This window comes from Taudactylus pleione, unplaced genomic scaffold (assembly GCF_031769625.1).
Source record: "Taudactylus pleione unplaced genomic scaffold, aTauple2 ptg000397al, whole genome shotgun sequence".
NCBI lineage: Eukaryota > Metazoa > Chordata > Amphibia > Anura > Myobatrachidae > Taudactylus > Taudactylus pleione.
In genome coordinates, this window is record NW_028284798.1 from 53,959 (window position 1) to 74,403 (window position 20,445).

The window sequence follows — 20,445 nt, forward strand, 5'->3', positions numbered from 1 at the left end:
ATTCTGAGATCATCATATTTTAAGAGTGACCCTTACAGTATACAACTGTTTTTAGTTGCAATTACCTCACTTTCCCATTACTTGTTTTGTTAATCACTATTACTACTGACTCCTTTCCCAGCAACCTAGCCAAATTCTGGATGAACAAGGAAAAACACTAAACTTTTATTTTCTTGTCTAGATTAACCTCTTGCCTTGCCTGCATCCATGGCAATTCACCCCCTCGGGGCCCGATCTAACCCCTGACTTGCACATTTTTGCTCGCAGCCCTATGGGGCTACGAACAAAAATGTGCTAGCCCGGACGTAGCGTAAGTGCTGCATACAGCCGCACTTACTCACAGGTGCGAGTAATTTACACCTAATTGGATCGAGCCCTATGAATCATATGAATCTCACTTTGTTCTTTAGATTGGGATTGGGTGATAGAGGTGATTGTTTATTATTATCCTTTTGAAATGTGATATTTGTGGAAAACATGCTTTAATTTTGTTTCTGAACTCATAAAGCACAAACTATTCAGATATTAAATTTTTATTTTATTGACATTTTCTTGTTTCTTAATTTGGTGTTGAAGATATATATTTTTTTGAATGTTTATTGGAAAAGTCAAGCATGTACATAATAAATAAATACATCAATCATACAAATAGCAATAGGTTTTAGGATATAACCAAAGAAGATGTGGTGACAACAAGACGTAGGTTCGATCTATAGTCCTGTTGGAAAAAGAATACCCAGATACGGGAGGGAAATAACCTAGGAGAGTACACTAGGTCTAGGACATCCCAGGAATCCACATTTCAAACTGTGTTTATTATTGGTTTCAAATGTTCTTCAAACATAGTAAAGGAACAACAGTCTATAGGAATTGGCGATAAAAAGGGAGGAGATCCATTGGTCAATATTTCCAATGTATACCAGGAGCTTAGTCTTAACTGCTTATCTAGTGAAGTCTTTCACATGAGGAGGCAGCATTGTTATGTATGGGAGCCAAATGGAAAAGAATTTCTCCAGCCAAGTCTCCACATCTAGGGAACATTCCACCCGGTCCATCTAGTAGAGATGCATCAGATGAGGGAACAAACTAACTGAATTCTTGGACAATAGGGGCAAGACCACATAGAGTGCAGCAAATCCATTTCTGGATGAGAGCACTTAAAACACAGAGAGTCGGAAGAGGCACCAATCAAGCATCTCAATTATGGGGTGTATCTCAGTGTAAGAAGAGGAGACTAGCTGTCTGTTCAGATGTACACAAGAGTTGATGATGACCTGTAATTCCCACCCTGGAAAAGCAGTGTGGCATTTTGCAAGGCCATTCTGTACCACTGACAAATCTAATTGTATGTTATTTAAAATGTTAGCAGTTCCATTATAACACCTGTACTCTTTGTATATTTTTGTTTTCCAAGCTTTATACCAAATTAATGTGCACCTTTTTGTGTCAACTGCTGGCTTCCATTACACACTGCATTTCAGCTGCATGTTAAGCTCCTTCTGTGTGAAATCTGCAGCTTGTTGTTGATACTGTAAACTTAGGCTGGTGCTCAATCATTTTTCCTGTTATTGGGCCCAAAGCCCTTCATCCTGATTATTTATTGTATCTATGCAGTCTGTCATTTCTAGAGACACAGGTGTGCAAGATTGCCTTGATTACCATTATTATCTTTTCAAACTATTGTTTAATTTTTACATCTTCACTAATCTAAAGATCCGATCAGTCTTAATTTTGCTTTGAGAATTATGGCATTCCATTGTATACAATGCAATTATGAACTGTCATATGAGGCACGTGTAATGCTGGCAGAATTTTGTGCCATAATTTCTCCACCATCCACCGCAAAATGTCTACAATATTGCAAATATCATAAATTTGTACACTCTGTCATCTTTCAAACCATCCTGGCACCTAGTTGTGGCTGACTGTTTTATCCACTTATATGTTCAGTAAAATATGTGCGCATTCCTAACCACTGCCATGGCAGTCAACTGAGTGAGGAGCGAAGTGACAGTTCTGGTAGTGAGGAGATCTTATTACTCTTTCAATATTTATGAAGTACTAAATCAACCCTTTTAGTGCATCTGCCTGCTTAGAGGAAAAGGAAAAATGTTTTGTGCCATAAGCTGTTTACTAAATCTTTGGACACCGCTAAATTCCACATTAGATCCCACATTATAATTTGTGAAATAAGCTTACCTCATAAATAGGGCTAATGGGAAAGGAGGACGCGCTCTGTGGTACTTGGGTGTTAGACCTTCATTTCTGTGGTAAAAGTGCCCCTGTGATTGTACCTATCTCAATTTTACGGATGTAGTACCCTATATTACTAATAACCTATAACACTAAAACCTTGGGTGCCCAGTAATTGATCATTTTCTAAACTATAATAAAGTATTTACCATATAATGATCAATCCCATCAATTTGAGTATGTTTATCTGTAGTCTCAATAAGTCGGTGTTTAGCTAATAAGTTTCGATGTTTCAGTGCTTTGCTGCGCTTTTTTCAAGCAACATATACAAAAAGATATATATATTGTATTGTGATAAAATAAACAAATTATACTGTAGTTGCAAAAATATAACTAGATAACAGGTGGCAGGAGAAGCTATTGCAAGGACATTGTGGGCTGGAATTAAAAATAGAAATGATATATGGCTGTAAATGTATATTATAAATGTGCAGAATGGAATTGGAGCAACATTGGAGGGTTGAACCATATTAATAAGTTCCAAGTACATGAAAACAGGTGCACATTTATAGTAGAAATGATAAATCATGCGAGCTCTCTGATATCTCCGAACTCCAGGGTTTGTGTATTACTCCAGCCCTCAGATGTTTGCTGTGCTGATGTTTTTTTTGGACTTGTGTTTTTGTAGTCTCTACCTTTAATGAATATCAATGAAGTAAGGCTGATATATAGTCCACTGTCATTTTATTTATAAATGGTCATATGTATTTCTTGAGCCAGAGTTCATCATTGCTGAAGCATTTTGTAATTTATAAACCTGAAGAGATCTCTTGTAATTTAAGTCTGTTTCATGCTCACATCCTGCGATCAGGAACATTTTATTCCACTGAGCTAATCACCCTCTATGCAGTGGAGGCAGCAGAAATATTTTATTGCCTGACCACAGACAGTTTTTATCCAACAAGCATGTTTGATTCCATTGTAGTATCTTGGGAAACGCTGTAGAAATGAAATATGGTCCGTTTCATTTTTTGAATACTTCAAGCAATTTGCATAGGGGAATCTATTTTCAGAAGTCTTGGGAACTTAGACTTTTTTTTTTACCATTGCCATTAGTGTCTTTATATTTCATATTGTCATAACAGGACCATTTAAAAAAAAATCCACAAATGTATTATTTATTTTATTTATTAACAGTTATTTATATAGAAAGGTAACACCGCGGTCTACCCTTCTGTGTGATGACTAAATAATAAATGAATACACGATGTGAAATGATATAAACACACTTTTAATTCCAAAAATGTTAGTGAAGTGAGTACATGAGAACACAAGTTTGCTGTAACGTGTATACCCTGATTCATTATAAACATGTCTACACAGTTAGTTGTGATGGTAATCCAGTGTTCTCCCCAGGCTGCTTTTGGCGGGTGCACCACCCGGCAAGAAAAAGCCTACCACCCGGCACTTTGGGAACCTGCAAGTGGGGACTGTATCTGGGAGCTGTATAAAAAAGGACCAGATCCTACAAACTTTGCAGCTTTTTCATAATCAGACGACTGGGCCCCTAACAAGAAGAGGAAAATTAATATATAAAATGTTATTTCTAGTTTAAATCATAATGTCAGGGTTTAAAACATTTTTTTATTGCGAAGGCCCCGACCCGGCTACTTCTTGATGCCACCTGGCTGGAAAAAATTTCTGGGGAGAGCACTGTATTCCTATAAAAAAAAGTCTTAGTGTATACTACTACCCAATGCGATATGAAATAACATTGGTGGGTGGTAGGTAAAGTTCTGCTTAATAAAAGTCTCTCTGTATAACACCTGTGTGTTCAAGTCTGTCCGTGTGAGATACGGTGTCCCGCTTTCCTTGGTGTTGTGGTGCACCTCTTCTTTCTTTGATGTTGGTTCTGGTGGGGGTGGTGGGGGCCCGGTGGTTTCAGCCCGGTCTTATGGTACACCTAACTTGTGTGGCTACTTCTACCACTGTGGTGCTCCCTGCGGATCACCTTGTTATGGTTTACCTTGGGGCATCTAGCTGTGGAGGTGCCTGGCTCTGGATGTCGTGACCTCCCTATTAGGGATCCGTGGTTGGACTCTCCCTCCGGCCCCTAGTGGTGCGCCCGCCGTCTGTTCCTGATCGCTTCTGGGTCCTGATCACGTGACAGCAAGTCCTGTCTCGCGAGTCCTAGCTTCCTCGATGCTGCGCTGCCCGCAGCCGACTGTTCTTAATAGATATGAGATAGCATTGCTCTGGTGGGTAGGTCAATGGCCCAATGCGTTTCGGCCATTGGGCCTTCCTCTGGGGATGTTGTTTATATATAGCGCACACATATTCTGCAGCACTTTACAGAGAATATCTTACCATTCACATCTGTCAGAACTATTTGTATGGTCTAAATAGCAGTTAGTAGTTTAGGTCACCATGGTTTGTCTGATCTTTGCATATGGAAACAGGGTAACCGATAGTATATTGTCCTTAAAGAAATTCAGACTTTTAGGCAATTTTCAGGTTGGCAGTGTAGAGAAAAATTCAGTTGTGTGTTTTATAGAAAGGAAATTAGATTGTAAACTTTGATGAGTAAGTCCTTCTCTTCTATCTGTCTCTGTTAACCTGTTTCTGTGTATGATTTGATGTTTGTTTTATTTGTTATACTGATTGGATGATGATGCAAAGTTTTTATAACTAAATGATTGATTATTATTGTTTTTATTTCTGATGGCAAGAGAGCCATGTGTCTCCACAGGTATGCACTTATGAGACCAGCAGACGCATGCCCGCCGGTCTCAATACCGACAGCATAATCCCGGAAAGGGATCTAACATAGGCGTCAAAATGCCGACGTCTATGTTAATCCCGGGGGGCAAGTATGTATGTAACCAGGGATGGGGGGGTTAGGTTTAGGGCACCCCCCTCGGGGATGGTTAGGTTTAGGCACTAGGGGTGAGGTTAGGGTTAGGTACCCTCACGGGAGGGTTAGGCTTAGGGTGCAGTGAGAGGGGGGGGGTTAGGTTTAGGCACTTACAAGGGAGGGTAAGGGTTAGGCACTAGGGGGGGAGGTTAGGGTTAGGCACACTTAAAGGAGGGTTAGGGAGGGGGAGAGGGTTAGGAATACTTAACTTACCTCCGCTGTCGGGATCTTGTGCATCGGGCTGCCGGGGTCGGGATTTGAACCGCTGGGCTGACGTCCGGCGGTCAAACATACCCATTCCGTCTCCACATGCTTCTTATCCTCAACAGGGAATAATGGTTTCCAACAAGTACTGTAGATTGTTGTGATTGGCTTCTGCACGGGTAAAACATATTCCTCCAGTCCTCACCTCTAGTAAAACATCACCCTCATTCACCTCTGCAGTATTACATTTCCCCTATTCCCCCATTAGAAGCATCCTACTTAGTATGTCAGTCCTGGTGATTTGGGTCTCCCTGTATTTGTTCTGGTTCCTGTGAGCTAAAATAAATGGCCTTGTATGAATCATATTTACATCACTGCCCTAGAGTGAGCCTGCAGGAGCTTTCTTTTACTATGCTATATTTACTAACTCAAACCAGAATATAAGAGTTATGGTGAACTTTTCTATCCACATCTCTTACATTTTTAAGAGTTAAACATGAAATTTGTTTTCCTTTTTTTTTAAGTTTATGAATTTTACCCTGTAGTACAATACAGTAATTGCATTTTTACATAATTTTGGTCACTCTATAAGCATATCTTGATAGCCAATGTCCTTCATGATTATGCAGAAGGTTACACCACTTCAGTCTGTACCATTTCTAATGGCCCCCATACATCAGCAATCGAGTGTGACAATTCTGCGTTTTGCAGATGATTGTGTAAAAAAATCGCCAATGTATGGAGTTCACAGATTGCAACCAAAAAATGATTTGAATTGTTAAATCAGGTTTTCCAACATGTTGGAGTTCATAGATGAATTGGGGCTGTGGATTGCTAGTGTATGGTAACAGTCAGCAGATTCGCAGACAGTTACTAGTAAAAGGATGGGCCAAAGATTGGCAAATCTGTCTTTCCTGAAAATGATCTGCAAATCACTTAAAACTATCTGTAATGTGTGGGTGTGGATTGGGAAATCCTAAAATAGGGCTAATTAATCTTCTTCAAATTGTTCAATTGTGGTTTTCTGATAGCTGATGTATGGGGACCTTTAGCTTTGTAATAAACTCCGCAAGAGACAGGTTGGTACAATTTACCTCTTCAGATAATTCATTAGCACAGTGATCAGACTATATCCTCTGTTATAAATATGGAGAAAAAAGCAACTGCTAGAGACAGATCATATGCATAAGAGTTGATCTTGCTTTTTGCAATAGACAATGTTTTAGAAAATTATGTACGTGATACAGGGGAAGATAATATTAGCTGATGGACTATTCATGTGCCACACTGTGTATAGTTTGGGACTCGCCAGGGGTTCTCTAGGCTGACATGGCAGCTATGATAGAAAATCACTGCAGACAAATAGACTATCCCTGGACTATAACTTGGTAGTAATAGAAAAACAACAGATTACCCCATAACTTTCTTGATTTCTAGATTGGAATATAACCGATTTAGCAGAGCTCACTAAAAGAGTTGCTACACCCTGGGAAATGTGTATTTAAGATCATGTATAATCATGGACATATACCCATCAGCCATAACATTAAAACCACTGACAGGTGAAGTGAATAACACTGATTATCTTTTTAGAGTGGCACCAGTCAAGGGGTGGGATATATTAAGTGGCAAGTGAACGGTCAGTTCTTGAAGTTTTTGTGTTGGAAGCAGGAAAAATGGGCAAACGTACGGATCTGAGTGCCTTTCACAAAGGGCCAAATTGTGATTGCTAGACTACTGGGTCACAGCATCTCCAAAATGGCAGGTCTTGTCGGGGTGTTCCTTGTATGCAGTAGAAATGGATATATTCACAATGAAATTATTTTGAGAAATAGAGTAAGCATATGAAAATGATGTAATCCATACCGTATGACATTTGCTAATTGCAGATTGCAAAAATCAAACAATTTTAAGTGTATCTAGTTGTAGTATCACATCTAACAAAAGTGATACAAAAATGGACAACCAGTGAAGCAACCGGGTCATGGGTACCCAAGGCTCATTGGTGTCCATGGGGAGTGAAGGCTAGCACATTTGCTTCGATCCCATAGAAGAGCTACTGTAGTACATATTGTTGAAAAAGTTAATACTGACTATGATAGAAAGCTGTCAGAACACACAGTGCATCACAGCTTGCATGTGTATGGAGCTGTGTAGTCGCAGACTGGTCAGGGTGCCCATGCTGACCCCTGTCCACTGCCAAAAGCACCTACAATGGGCATGTGAGTGTCAGAACTGGACAATGAAGCAATGGAAGAAGGTGGCCTGGTCTGTTGTATCACATTTTCATTTACATCATGTCGATTGTCCGGTACCTGCGCGTCGTTTACCTGGGGAAGTGATGGCACCCAGATGCACTATAGGAAGAAGGCAAGTGAGTGGAGGCAGTGTGAGGCTCTATGTGCCAATCGACACATCAAGGGGATCGGCAAAACAGCAGGCAGATGTATGGGGCCCTTTAGTTATGATTGATGAGGTGGAGGGTACTATCAAATAATTAATCAATAGAAAAAGTCTGTGGTAATCGATAAAAGCCTGTCACTCGCAGTGCTCTGTTGTATAGTGGCCAAGGGCTGCTTTGTTACATTGTTAACTGTGAGCCACTTTTAACATTCCAAATTCTTTTACACTCTCACTTAAATCAGTCCTGATTTTCTGTCATATTGGAAAGTAATTTTTAATGTAAAAATCTGTGATCAAAGCTCATAGATCCAGTACTAAATTATATCAATCTGACAATCAAAAGACTCCGGCCCTCGTTGAGAGCCGCTCGTTCGTTCTGACCGATGTTCGCACATCTGCGCATGCGTACGGATTTTAATACGCATGCGCGAACCAGTCAGTGTGGCCGAAAATCGTTTATTCGCTATATAGCGAATGCCTGCTATTTTGAGTGACAGAGGGAGGCGTATGTGGGTGGTAACAGGGGAAGGTGCTTGAAAACGGGGGTGTGGAATTAGATCGCAGGCGTGCTTCAAGGTCAAAATGGGCGTTTTAAGGGAGTGCATAATTAATACAGCAGCGTCATTGACCACGTCACTTGGTTTTTTTTTACTCCGAACTGCTCGCAAAATAGCGGATGAAAAAACCAGCCACAAGAATAGCGAGCAGGTCATACGCTGTTCGATGTACACGATTAATCTAATAAATAGCGGACATGACGTAGGATGCGAGCGGCCAGGGGGCTTATTTTTCAAAATTACAACCGCAAGTTTAGCTCGCTCGTTCAGACTTAGAGGCGTGAACAGACCGCAATTAGCGAACGGTTCATTTGAACAGCCACCCCTTGTTTTAGAACGAACGACCGCAAATAGCGAGCGGCTCTGAATCAGGCCCTCCATCTATAGTGTTGATCATTTAGCTGAATATCTTGCTGCTCCAGTCAGTGAATCTGCACAGTGCATTGTCTGGTAAATATATCTGCTGCATACATGAAACTGGCTGAACACAGACAAGTACATAAACTATTCTGGCTGTTCTCCCGTATCTTTGGAAGAATAGAAGAGGGAAGAGTCTTGTGTTGGTGAGGGTGCTGAGAGTTTGGACGCTATAGATATTGTGAGTTAACTTATTTTCCAATTTCTCAACCAGTTAAAATCGCAGGTCTTTTTATGAATTTCCAGGTATTGGGAGAAAAGCAAAAGATTGGCTTACTAGAAATAACGGACCGTTACCGAAAGGGTGAAGGTGTGCAGTAGCCTCACAATAGCCTAGGTATAGAGAGTCATTTGTAAATTCAGCCGATACATGTAAGGACATTATTATTAATCTGCAATTATGTGGATATATTGATAAACTGTATGTTTCTATTCTGCTGCATAAATCTGTTGGACCATTTTTACTGTGATGCATTAGTCACTATGCTACATTATTTATCATTTTACTATAACTGTTAGAATAATAGTCATTGCCAAATGTATTTTCTTTCTCAAAAATGGATATATTCACAATGAAATTATTTTGAGAAATAGAGTAAGCATATGAAAATGATGTAATCCATACCGTATGACATTTGCTAATTGCAGATTGCAAAAATCAAACAATTTTAAGTGTATCTAGTTGTAGTATCACATCTACAAAAAAGTGTGTAACCTTTCCCTTATCTTGTTCCAAAAGTTTACTACAGGTAATGTAAAAATCGAATGACTCAACACTTTTTTTTTTTTTTTTTTCTTCTTGTGCACTTCTAAAATATAACGTACAACTCCATCCATGAGTTTGTATTCTTTGCAGTACGATATGATGTGCGTAGTTCTTCATTAACTTTTTAAACACATTTTTGATTTTGTAAAATATTAGTGGGCTATTACTTCCATCTATAATGTTTGCTCTTTGTTTTTTCCTTACTAATAATTAGTCAGTTTTCAGTTAGCATATGGACTGTTTTCCTTGTTTTTAAGTGAAGTATATATGTAATTGTACACTCTAAATCAGGACAATATTACAAGTGAATGTTTGCCTTTTTGAAAACTTGAGTTATCAGAATAATGACTATACAGTGTGATGTGGCCTCCTGGGGACAGAATAACATTATTTGAGCTATGAAACTTTAAAAAAAAAATATCGGGGAATGATCATACTGAGAACTGCATTGGAATGTAAATTGTTCACTAGAGAATTTGATGCATGCTAGTTGTTCTCAGTTCATTTTAATAGAAGCTGTGTTTGGTGAAACAAGTAGTTAATGAATAATTATGTTAACAGTATTTGCTTGCATGTCAGTTTAAAATGTAGCTTTTAATTAGTGTACTTTCATATTATATACAATTTGTCTTCCTTGATACTTGATTCACTGTGGACTATAATCCTGTTCAATACTAAATATATATATATATATATATATATATATCACACACACGGCCCTAACTGTGTGGGGTTTGTATGTTCTCCCCGTGTTTGTGTGGTTTTCCTCCCACAATCCAAAAATATACTTCTAGGTTAATTTAATTCTGAAAAAAAATATACCCCGGTGCATTTAGAATTGATTTTTTTTTTTTATATATATATATTTAAAGATTTTGTGAATAGTTTAATAAATGGAAACAAATTATCATCATCTGTATATCAGTTAATTTTACTGCACTGTTATACTCCTGTTACACCGCAGCTAAAACCCGGGTTATTGCAGTGTTAACCCGGGTTGGACTACCCGGGTTACCCGATTACAATGCATGGTTACATGGGTCGTTCCGTGTTAAACCCTCCATGCTACCTAGGTTAGATTGCCGGGTCACTCGACTCAGGAATCCAACACTGGTCCCTTTAACACCGAGCAGCAACCCGGGTTAACACTGCAATAACCCGGGTTTTAGCTGCGGTGTAAAAAAACGTTTACAGTATAGGAAGATACAGACTTCCCATTATCAAAATTAAAGACTTCCCGTCGCTTGGAGATTACATCATCACAGCGGGTGCAGAGTGAATGTCGCCGGGGTCAGTCCCGGGTCTGACATGTTCCAAATACCAGGCCAGGCCTGGCGGATGTAGTGATATTGCCGGAGGACGGGACGCCGGCCATCCATATGCCAACACCAAATGAGAACCCGAAATGGAATCCCGAACCTACTTGGCCGGGTAAGAATATGCTTGTCCCCGAGGAAGGGGGGTTAGGTTTAGGCAACCTCCGGTGGGGAACTTAGGGTTTGGCACCCCCCTCCTGGGATTGTTAGAGTTAGGCTATGGGAAGGGAAGGTTAGGGTTAGACACCACTAGGGGGGGGTTAGAGTTAGACACCTCCCCGGGAGACTTAGGTTTAGGGTGTGGGGAAGGGGGGTTAAAGTTAGGCATCTGGGGAAAGTTGGGGTTAGGCACCACAGAGGAGGGTGGGGGGGGGGTGGACAGGGGAGGGATAGTGTACTTACCTTCCCTCGTCGGGATTTTCACTCATCAGGCTTCTGCGGTCGGGGTTTCATACCCAAACCAGGCCTGGGACTTCAGAGTAAAAGGGGTGTTAGTGAATCATCATAAGAACTAGGTGAAGCCTTACAGATGTAAGGAGATAAAAACAAAAAGTATGGTGGTCACTTAATGACTTTGCACAGGTGCTTGTTAATGGCGGGGTTTACACTGAACTACAGAGGAAAAAAAAAAGGGATTTGCCCTCCAGCACACTGCAGCAAAATCAACAAAAATACTTGAATCCTACATAATAATAGAAATTCAGAGGTATTAGTTACATATTTGCAAATATATGAATAAGCGCCAGGCCAGTGTCAAGACTCCTCTATACTGGCGTCCCTAACATTATGGGGTTCACGTCTAAGACGCAGGGAACCCCAAAAGAATCTAGCCACTTAGGCAGTTAATGAATTTGTCCAGATTAACATTTTTTTTTTTTGCAAACAAGTTCTCACTTTATCGGGCAGCAGTGTCTCATTTATATTGAGGGCATGTGTCATGGATTAGGCAGTGCGTACAGCTTGTTTGCAGTTTATTTGCATTAGCTTTCAGTGCACAAAAAATATAGTGGTTTATTTAAAAACTAGATTTTAGGTTTCAGCACAGATTTTGGGACGTTTACAAGCAGAAATGTTGCCAGTTATTATATATGGAAGAAATAAAGCAGCATTTCCACTCTATAATTTATGCATTCTGGGCTTTAAAAAAAATACACCTCATTACATATTCTTGTTCATACTTTGGCATTTTATTCAACATTTTATTGCTTTGATCAAAATTAAAACATACTAAATTAAATAAGTCTGTTTCTAGAAATTTCTATGCATGAGAGATATATACAAAAGAAATTAACTTTGTTGTGAATAACCCACTTTCAGAGGCTGCTTGATTTTCTATTCAAATTTTTATAAAATAGACTTGGGCAACTGATGGTTGCGGACCCGGACTCACACTATTTCAATTTATTTTATTTTTACTTTCATCTTATTTTTATTTTTTTATGGAAATACCATTGTGTCATGTGCTGAAAATGTACTCTTTGTATAATGGACAATGGTTATTATTCTGTAATTTGTTGCTTATTTCGAATTTTATGCTTCAATAAAGAAAACATTTTGAAAAAGAAAAAATAGACTTGGGCCTCTTTAGTAGGCGTTTGGGGAGACGGAACTTTGTCACTTCCACAACATAGGGCTGTAATAAGAACCGAGGAGCCCCAGCGGGTTCCTGGCTAGAGAGAGCACGTTTTGTAAATCAGCATGCGGTAGTACAGATTTAAGGGTCCTTTAACTATGAATTTGTATATCAGGGCTTTTACTTTATCTCAATTTCTCTCCAGTTATTGAAATCTGTGAGTAACTTTGTGCATGCTCCCCAAAATAAAAAAAAAAACAACATTTTTGTTAATGTATTTGATCTATATTAGTAAATGGATCAAAACGGTAATTTAACAAGTGAAGTCATTTATATTGGAGTTTGTTATAAGGTGCGACAAAACCTGATTCTTCCAGCTGCTGTATACGTATTTTTCCAGCTGCTTCTTTATATGTAGTATAGCATAGTCTTATCTATTTCTCAGGAAGTAAGATTACATGAAAAGACCTGCATATCCATCTGACAGTAGTTTTTGTTTTGTTTTAGGACTTTGCGTCTCGAGCTAAACGTGCAGTTCAAAAGCTTGTGCAGAAAGTTGGATTTCTTGGAATCCTGGCCTGTGCTTCAGTAAGTTTTTAACTGATTTCTAATTCCTCTATTTGTTTTCCCATTAATGATTGTATATTTTGATAGTGCTTTCTATTTCAGTGATATGCAACTTGATGCATTGCAATAGCTGCACATGACATCCACACCCCCACATCACACCAAAATGCTCCCTCTAATCTTCAGTACTTATGCCAAGTTTCCTCCAAATACCAACAGAACCCCTCCTGCCTCAAAATACCCCCACCTTCCTCTCAGACTCCCTCTTACCTTGTCACTCAGTCCCGCATGAACTTGAATCCTAACTTAAAGATAATGGGTGTCGCTCCAAATCCTTAGTTTATAAATTCCCATGTGGAACAGAGAAAACAAAAGAAGAGAATACAAAGGTGTACACTGTATGATGCAAGTAGTTTTTTGGTGGTGCTAGAGTGCTTTGATTGGGGATATTGACTATTTGCACTGATGTCCAACAGTGGTTGCTGAAGCACGACGATGCTGGCTGTGAGGTGTGTCCAATCTGATATTGGTCTGCTGTGTCTTTATTCTGCATAACTCTTGTGAGTCACACATGTCCCAGGAAAAGAGCAAACACACCAATAGTGCACACTGAATGACAGGGAGTACAGTGTGATGAACTAGTGCATTTAGGAAAAGTCACGTTTTTGGACCTTAATTTCTCAGATGCAAGAGTTGTTTTCTGGAAAGTGCTGGTGCTCTTCAATGTCACAACTCCAGATTAGTGAAGAAGAATTTCTTTTTTGTGTAAAAAAAAAAAAAATTATGCAGAAAAACTTTCCAAAAAAGGCTTTAAAAAATTATACAACTATTTTCTTAGCATGTGAAAATTATATGTAGTGTTTTCTTGTGTACCTAATGCCTTTGTTAGATTGTTTTCTAGTACATAAAACTTAGATCAATGTTAATAAATCCCTTTTTACAGAAAACTAAATTATTCTCTAAGCAGAGGGCACATTTAAGAGCACCAGCACTTTATGGAAAGCACTGGAGAAATGAATGTCCATAGTGTGACTTTTCCTAACACAGATACGTGCTAGAGCGTTTATTATACTCTACTCGCTGTCTTAATTTTTTTGAGGGAGCCTCTGACTCATGATAGTTCTGTTGGTTGTAGACAGAGAGTGGACACTATATAATAATGGTCACACATCACATCCAATGTTGTTGTAATTCAGCAACCACCGGTGAACACAGGTGCAATATTGTCTAAAGCATCTATGTCCCCAAACCAAAGTGAGTGCTTTTCCACCGTTTGGAGAATGCTTGTATCACACACTGTGTGTATTCTTTTATTTTATCAGTTCCACACTGGACTTAATAAACTGAGTATTCTGATTGACACTCCAACTCACCTGACATTACCAACTAATGGGAAACATACTTTTAAGTAGGGGTGAGCGGGTTCGGATTTCTGAAATCCGAACCCCCCCGAGCCCCCCCGATCCGAGTCCGATCCGAATCAGGCTCGACTTTTCCCGCCTGACTCGGATCTGAAATCGAGGCAAAACGTCATCATCCCGCCTTCCGAGTCTCGCGGGTTTTGGATCCTATATAAGGTACCCACGTCGGCGCCATTTTCTCACTCGGCTGTGGACAGTGAAGAGGGAGGGTGGGAGTTAGGGCTGTGTAGTGTAGTGTAGTGTAGTGCTGCTGTTGTCCACTACTTCAAAGTCCATAGGGGCTGGCTGTGTTGTGCTGTGCTGCTGTTGTTAATAGGGGCTGTGTCCACTACTTCAAAGTCCATAGGGGCTGGCTGGACTGTGTTGTGCAGTCAGTTCTCCATAGGGGCTGTGTCCACTCCAAAGTCCTGTGCAGTGTCCCAGTCCTAAAGGAGTGCTGCAGTGTTGTCCAGGGGGTGCTCTGTCCATCAGGGGTGCTCCCCCCAAGTGCTAAAAAAATAATATATTTTCTGTGTTTGTGAATTGTGTGCGCAGTAGCCGCACGTGCATCAACAAAGTAGTGCCAAGCGTGCGCCTGTGTCATAAGTAAAGGGCCGGCTGGCTTGACCATTAAGGGTGCTGTAACCCCCGAAAGTACACTCCAGTCCAAACCAAAAAAAAAATTATTTTCTGTGTTTGTGAATTGTGTGCGCAGTAGCCGCACGTGCATCAACAAAGTAGTGCCAAGCGTGCGCCTGTGTCATAAGTAAAGGGCCGGCTGGCTTGACCGTTAAGGGTGCTGTAACCCCCGAAAGTACACTCCAGTCCAAACCGAAAAAAAAATTATTTTCTGTGTTTGTGAATTGTGTGCGCAGTAGCCGCACGTGCATCAACAAAGTAGTGCCAAGCGTGCGCCTGTGTCATAAGTAAAGGGCCGGCTGGCTTGACCGTTAAGGGTGCTGTAACCCCCGAAAGTACACTCCAGTCCAAACCAAAAAAAAAATTATTTTCTGTGTTTGTGAATTGTGTGCGCAGTAGCCGCACGTGCATCAACAAAGTAGTGCCAAGCGTGCGCCTGTGTCATAAGTAAAGGGCCGGCTGGCTTGACCGTTAAGGGTGCTGTAACCCCCGAAAGTACACTCCAGTCCAAACCAAAAAAAAATTTATTTTCTGTGTTTGTGAATTGTGTGCGCAGTAGCCGCACGTGCATCAACAAAGTAGTGCCAAGCGTGCGCCTGTGTCATAAGTAAAGGGCCGGCTGGCTTGACCGTTAAGGGTGCTGTAACCCCCGAAAGTACACTCCAGTCCAAACCAAAAAAAAAACTATTTTCTGTGTTTGTGAATTGTGTGCGCAGTAGCCGCACGTGCATCAACAAAGTAGTGCCAAGCGTGCGCCTGTGTCATAAGTAAAGGGCCGGCTGGCTTGACCGTTAAGGGTGCTGTAACCCCCGAAAGTACACTCCAGTCCAAACCAAAAAAAAAATTATTTTCTGTGTTTGTGAATTGTGTGCGCAGTAGCCGCACGTGCATCAACAAAGTAGTGCCAAGCGTGCGCCTGTGTCATAAGTAAAGGGCCGGCTGGCTTGACCGTTAAGGGTGCTGTAACCCCCGAAAGTACACTCCAGTCCAAACCAAAAAAAAAATTATTTTCTGTGTTTGTGAATTGTGTGCGCAGTAGCCGCACGTGCATCAACAAAGTAGTGCCAAGCGTGCACCTGTGTCATAAGTAAAGGGCCAGCTGGCTTGACCGTTAAGGGTGCTGTAACCCCCGAAAGTACACTCCAGTCCAAACCAAAAAAAAAATTATTTTCTGTGTTTGTGAATTGTGTGCACTGTGGCTGCACGTGCATCAACAAAGGAGCAGCGCCAAGCGTGCGCCTGTGTCCCATAAGTAAAGAGCCGGCTGGCTCATTTCTTAAAGGGTGGTGTAACCCACAAAGTGCACTACTCTCTAGGAAAAATAAAATAATATTTTCTGTGTTTGTGTGCGCTTTAGCCGCACGTATATATATCAATATAACATAAATGGAGGACCAAACTTTCTCCGATAAAAATAAAATAGGGAAAGATCAAGAACCACTTCCTCCTAGTGCTGTTGCTGCTGCTGGGAGTTGTTCATCATCCCAGAGAGGAAGTAGGAACATCACTACTTTTACTAAACAATTGACCCTCCAACAGTCCCTAGCGATGAGGATGAAGTACGACAGCAGTCATCCTGAAGCAAAACGTATAACTGAGGCCTTGACTGCTATGTTGGTGTTAGACGTGCGTCCGGTATCCGACATTAGTGCAGTGGGATTTAGACAATTGATGGAGGTAGTGTGTCCTCGGTTCCAAATCCCGTCTAGATTCCACCTGCATCCTCAAAGCAGCAGCGACAAGCGTGCGTCTGTCTGTTAAAGGGTGGTGACACCCTCAAAGTGTGCTACACAAACAATTAAAATATTGTTCTTTTTTTTTCTGTCTTTGTGAATTGTGTGGGCTGTAGCCGCACCTGCATCCTTAAAGCAGCAGCGACAAGCGTGCGTCTGTCTGTTAAAGGGTGGTGACACCCTCAAAGTGTGCTACACAAACAATTAAAATATTGTTCTTTTTTTTTTGGTCTTTGTGAAATGTGTGGGCTGTAGCCGCACCTGCATCCTTAAAGCAGCAGCGACAAGCGTGCGTCTGTCTGTTAAAGGGTGGTGACACCCTTAAAGTGTGCTACACAAACAATTAAAATATTGTTCTTTTTTTTTCTGTCTTTGTGAATTGTGTGGGCTGTAGCCGCACCTGCATCCTTAAAGCAGCAGCGACAAGCGTGCGTCTGTCTGTTAAAGGGTGGTGACACCCTCAAAGTGTGCTACACAAACAATTAAAATATTGTTCTTTTTTTTTTGGTCTTTGTGAAATGTGTGGGCTGTAGCCGCACCTGCATCCTTAAAGCAGCAGCGACAAGCGTGCGTCTGTCTGTTAAAGGGTGGTGACACCCTCAAAGTGTTCTACACAAACAATTAAAATATTGTTCTTTTTTTTTCGGTCTTTGTGAAATGTGTGGGCTGTAGCCGCACCTGCATCCTTAAAGCAGCAGCGACAAGCGTGCGTCTGTCTGTTAAAGGGTGGTGTAACTCTCAAAGTGTTCCAAAAAATAAAAAACTATTTTTTTAATGTGTTTGTGACTTGTGTGCGATGTAGCCACACTTGCATCCTCAAAGCAGCAGCGACAAGCGTGCGTCTGTCTGTTAAAGGGTGGTGACACCCTCAAAGTGTGCTACACAAACAATTAAAATATTGTTCTTTTTTTTTCTGTCTATGTGAATTGTGTGGGCTGTAGCCGCACCTGCATCCTTAAAGCAGCAGCGACAAGCGTGCGTCTGTCTGTTAAAGGGTGGTGACACCTCAAAGTGTTCTACACAAACAATTAAAATATTGTTCTTTTTTTTTTGGTCTTTGTGAAATGTGTGGGCTGTAGCCGCACCTGCATCCTTAAAGCAGCAGCGACAAGCGTGCGTCTGTCTGTTAAAGGGTGGTGACACCTCAAAGTGTTCTACACAAACAATTAAAATATTCTTCTTCTTTTTTCTGTCTTTGTGAATTGTGTGGGCTGTAGCCGCACTTGCATCCTCAAAGCAGCAGCGACAAGCGTGCGTCTGTCTGTTAAAGGATTACATCGGTGACAGCATCCAAGTAGGCATGTCAGACAGTCCGTACCTGTACTGGCAGGAAAAAGAAGCAATTTGGAGGTCCCTGTACAAACTGGCTCTATTTTACCTGAGTTGCCCCCCCTCCAGTGTGTACTCCGAAAGAGTGTTTAGTGCAGCCGGGAACCTTGTCAGCGAAAGGCGTAGGAGGTTGCTTCCACAAAATGTGGAGAAGATGATGTTCATAAAATGAATTATCAACTCTTCCAGGGAGACCAGCCTCCAGAACGTACAGAGGGACCTGTGGTTCCAGCAGGGACGAATTAATACTCTGTGAGGATGAGGATGTACACACTGAAGAGGGTGAGGAATCGGTGGATGAGGATGACATCTTGCCTCCGTAGAGCCAGTTTGTGCAGGGACAGATAAATTGCCAGCTTGTTTTGTGGGGGCCCAAACGAACCAATCATTTCAGCCACAGTTGTGTGGCAGACCCTGGCGCTGAAATGATTGGTTTGTTAAAGTGTGCATGTCCTGTTTATACAACATAAGGGTGGGTGGGAGGGCCCAAGGACAATTCCATCTTGCACCTCTTTTTTTTCTTTGCATTATGTACAGTTTGGGGCCTAGTTTTTCAATGCCATCCTGTCTGCCACTGCAGTTTCACGCCTAGATGGGTCACGTGTTTGTGCCGCCCACTTGTGTCGCTTAGCATAGTCATCCAGCTACCTCGGTGCAACCTTTTGGACATAAAAACACTATTGTGAGGTGTGAGGTATTCAGAATAGACTGGAAATGAGTGGAAATTAAGGTTATTGAGGTTAATAATAGCATAGGAGCAGAAAAACCTACAAATTCTGTGATTTTAGCTGTTTTTATGCTTTTTTTCAAAAAAATACAGATCCAAAACACAAAACCCAGAACCCAAAACATGGAAGGGTGGTTTTGGCAAAACCAATCCAGATCCAAAACACGAAGAAAGATCCAGATCCAAAACCAAAACACGAAAAGTGGCCGGTGCACACCCCTACTTTTAAGATGGATTGCCCCAATTCCCCATTTTGCTGGGGTCGGGTAATCTGGGAAATCCAACATGTTGGAAACCCTTGTTTTGCCGATTCCGACCAAAAAATTATCGGGATTGGCAAGTCAAAGATATTTAGCATACTGTTTTACCCTGATCCGCCAACAGATCTTGCCGATCATCAATTTCCGCAGTTCGACGTTTTTTGTAGCAGATCGGCAGCAGGGAATCTTGGTCTGCCCGCATAAGGATCCAAGTGTGCCAGAATATCCTCCTTGCTAGATTACCAAAGAGATCAAAGTTGAAAACTTTTATTTATTTTTTTACTAGCTGCAATACTTGATCCTTCTATTCTGTCCATTTGCCCATTTGCACTAGTCACCATCTGTGTTTCCAATGCCCTGCAGTTCCCCCCTGCTTTGTCATGTCGGGGAAGTTGCCTGATGTAGAATCCTGCTGCTCCAATCATGTTCAGTCTTTAGAACACAAAGCATAGAGTAGGATTGTGCAGGTGCACACATCTCGGCGGGCTGCAGGTAAAGGTTCACCCATCCACTAGAAAAAGACGAAATGGTGCTATAAAATTGAGTAAATAAAATCTGCATGAAATTATTGATATGTAGAAATTTTTTAGGGAATATGTTAGCTGCCATTCACATGAGTCTGTATCCTCCGAGATCATGTAGCAGAAAAAAGGACAGTGCTATAAAATCCACCTCACCAAAATTTTAAACTGCGTTTTTCATCAGAATAAACTGCCAATGATAGATTAGTCATTCTTAAAAGCGCAACGATTTTAGTATTAGACAAACATATACTTACAAAAAAAACAGCTTTTAAGTAAGGAGAATATATTCTTAAGATCTCTAAACTTGTGCCATTCTCCCATGTAGCATTTAAATCAAGCTGGCAAAAAATGTCCACCATTTAGGAGCACAACAGTTCCAGAGGATTACTGCACCCAGTGTCATATGCTCACCAGTCCAAATGGAAAGTGCTGCACCATTTGTTTGTGACCTTCACTCCCAATCAGTGACTGTATTCAGATCTGTGCGCTGTTCAGACGCACACATCATGGTAGAGTAAGGTACCCTAACAATGCCTAGTTTAATGTGCACCTATATGGGGGTTAGGGAAAAGTGGCAATGTTTGTGGTGACAGAGTGCCGCCGTTATGATATTGATGTGATCTAGTACTAAGTTAAATAAAACTATTTATTCACCCAGACAGTTTAATGCTTTGATAAAGTACGTGTTGTAGCATTGTCCTTTTTCAGCCAATCACTAGCCCATCATTAATCTGTTCTATTGCATTTAGTAACCTACATATAGATCTATATCTACATAACTTACAAATAGATATATTTAATTTTATGAAGCAGCTTGTAGTCATGTATAATAAATACGGGGATGCGTCTACCCAACCCATAAGAGAATGCGGTCAGTATCCCGACCGCTGGGAGTCCTGCGGTCAGAATGATGATGGAATCCT

The 20,445-nt window shown here is 41.0% G+C and overlaps 1 protein-coding gene across 1 annotated transcript in view; it reads left to right on the forward strand.

The window, feature by feature from the left end:
- The window catches only part of LOC148506765 (vacuole membrane protein 1-like), a 64,181-nt gene that overhangs the window by 38,807 nt on the left and 4,929 nt on the right, over positions 1-20,445 (forward strand). The window contains exon 5 of the mRNA XM_088446313.1: positions 12,851-12,931. Coding sequence (XP_088302439.1) covers positions 12,851-12,931 — 81 coding nt within the window. The remainder of the gene's footprint in view (positions 1-12,850; positions 12,932-20,445) is intronic.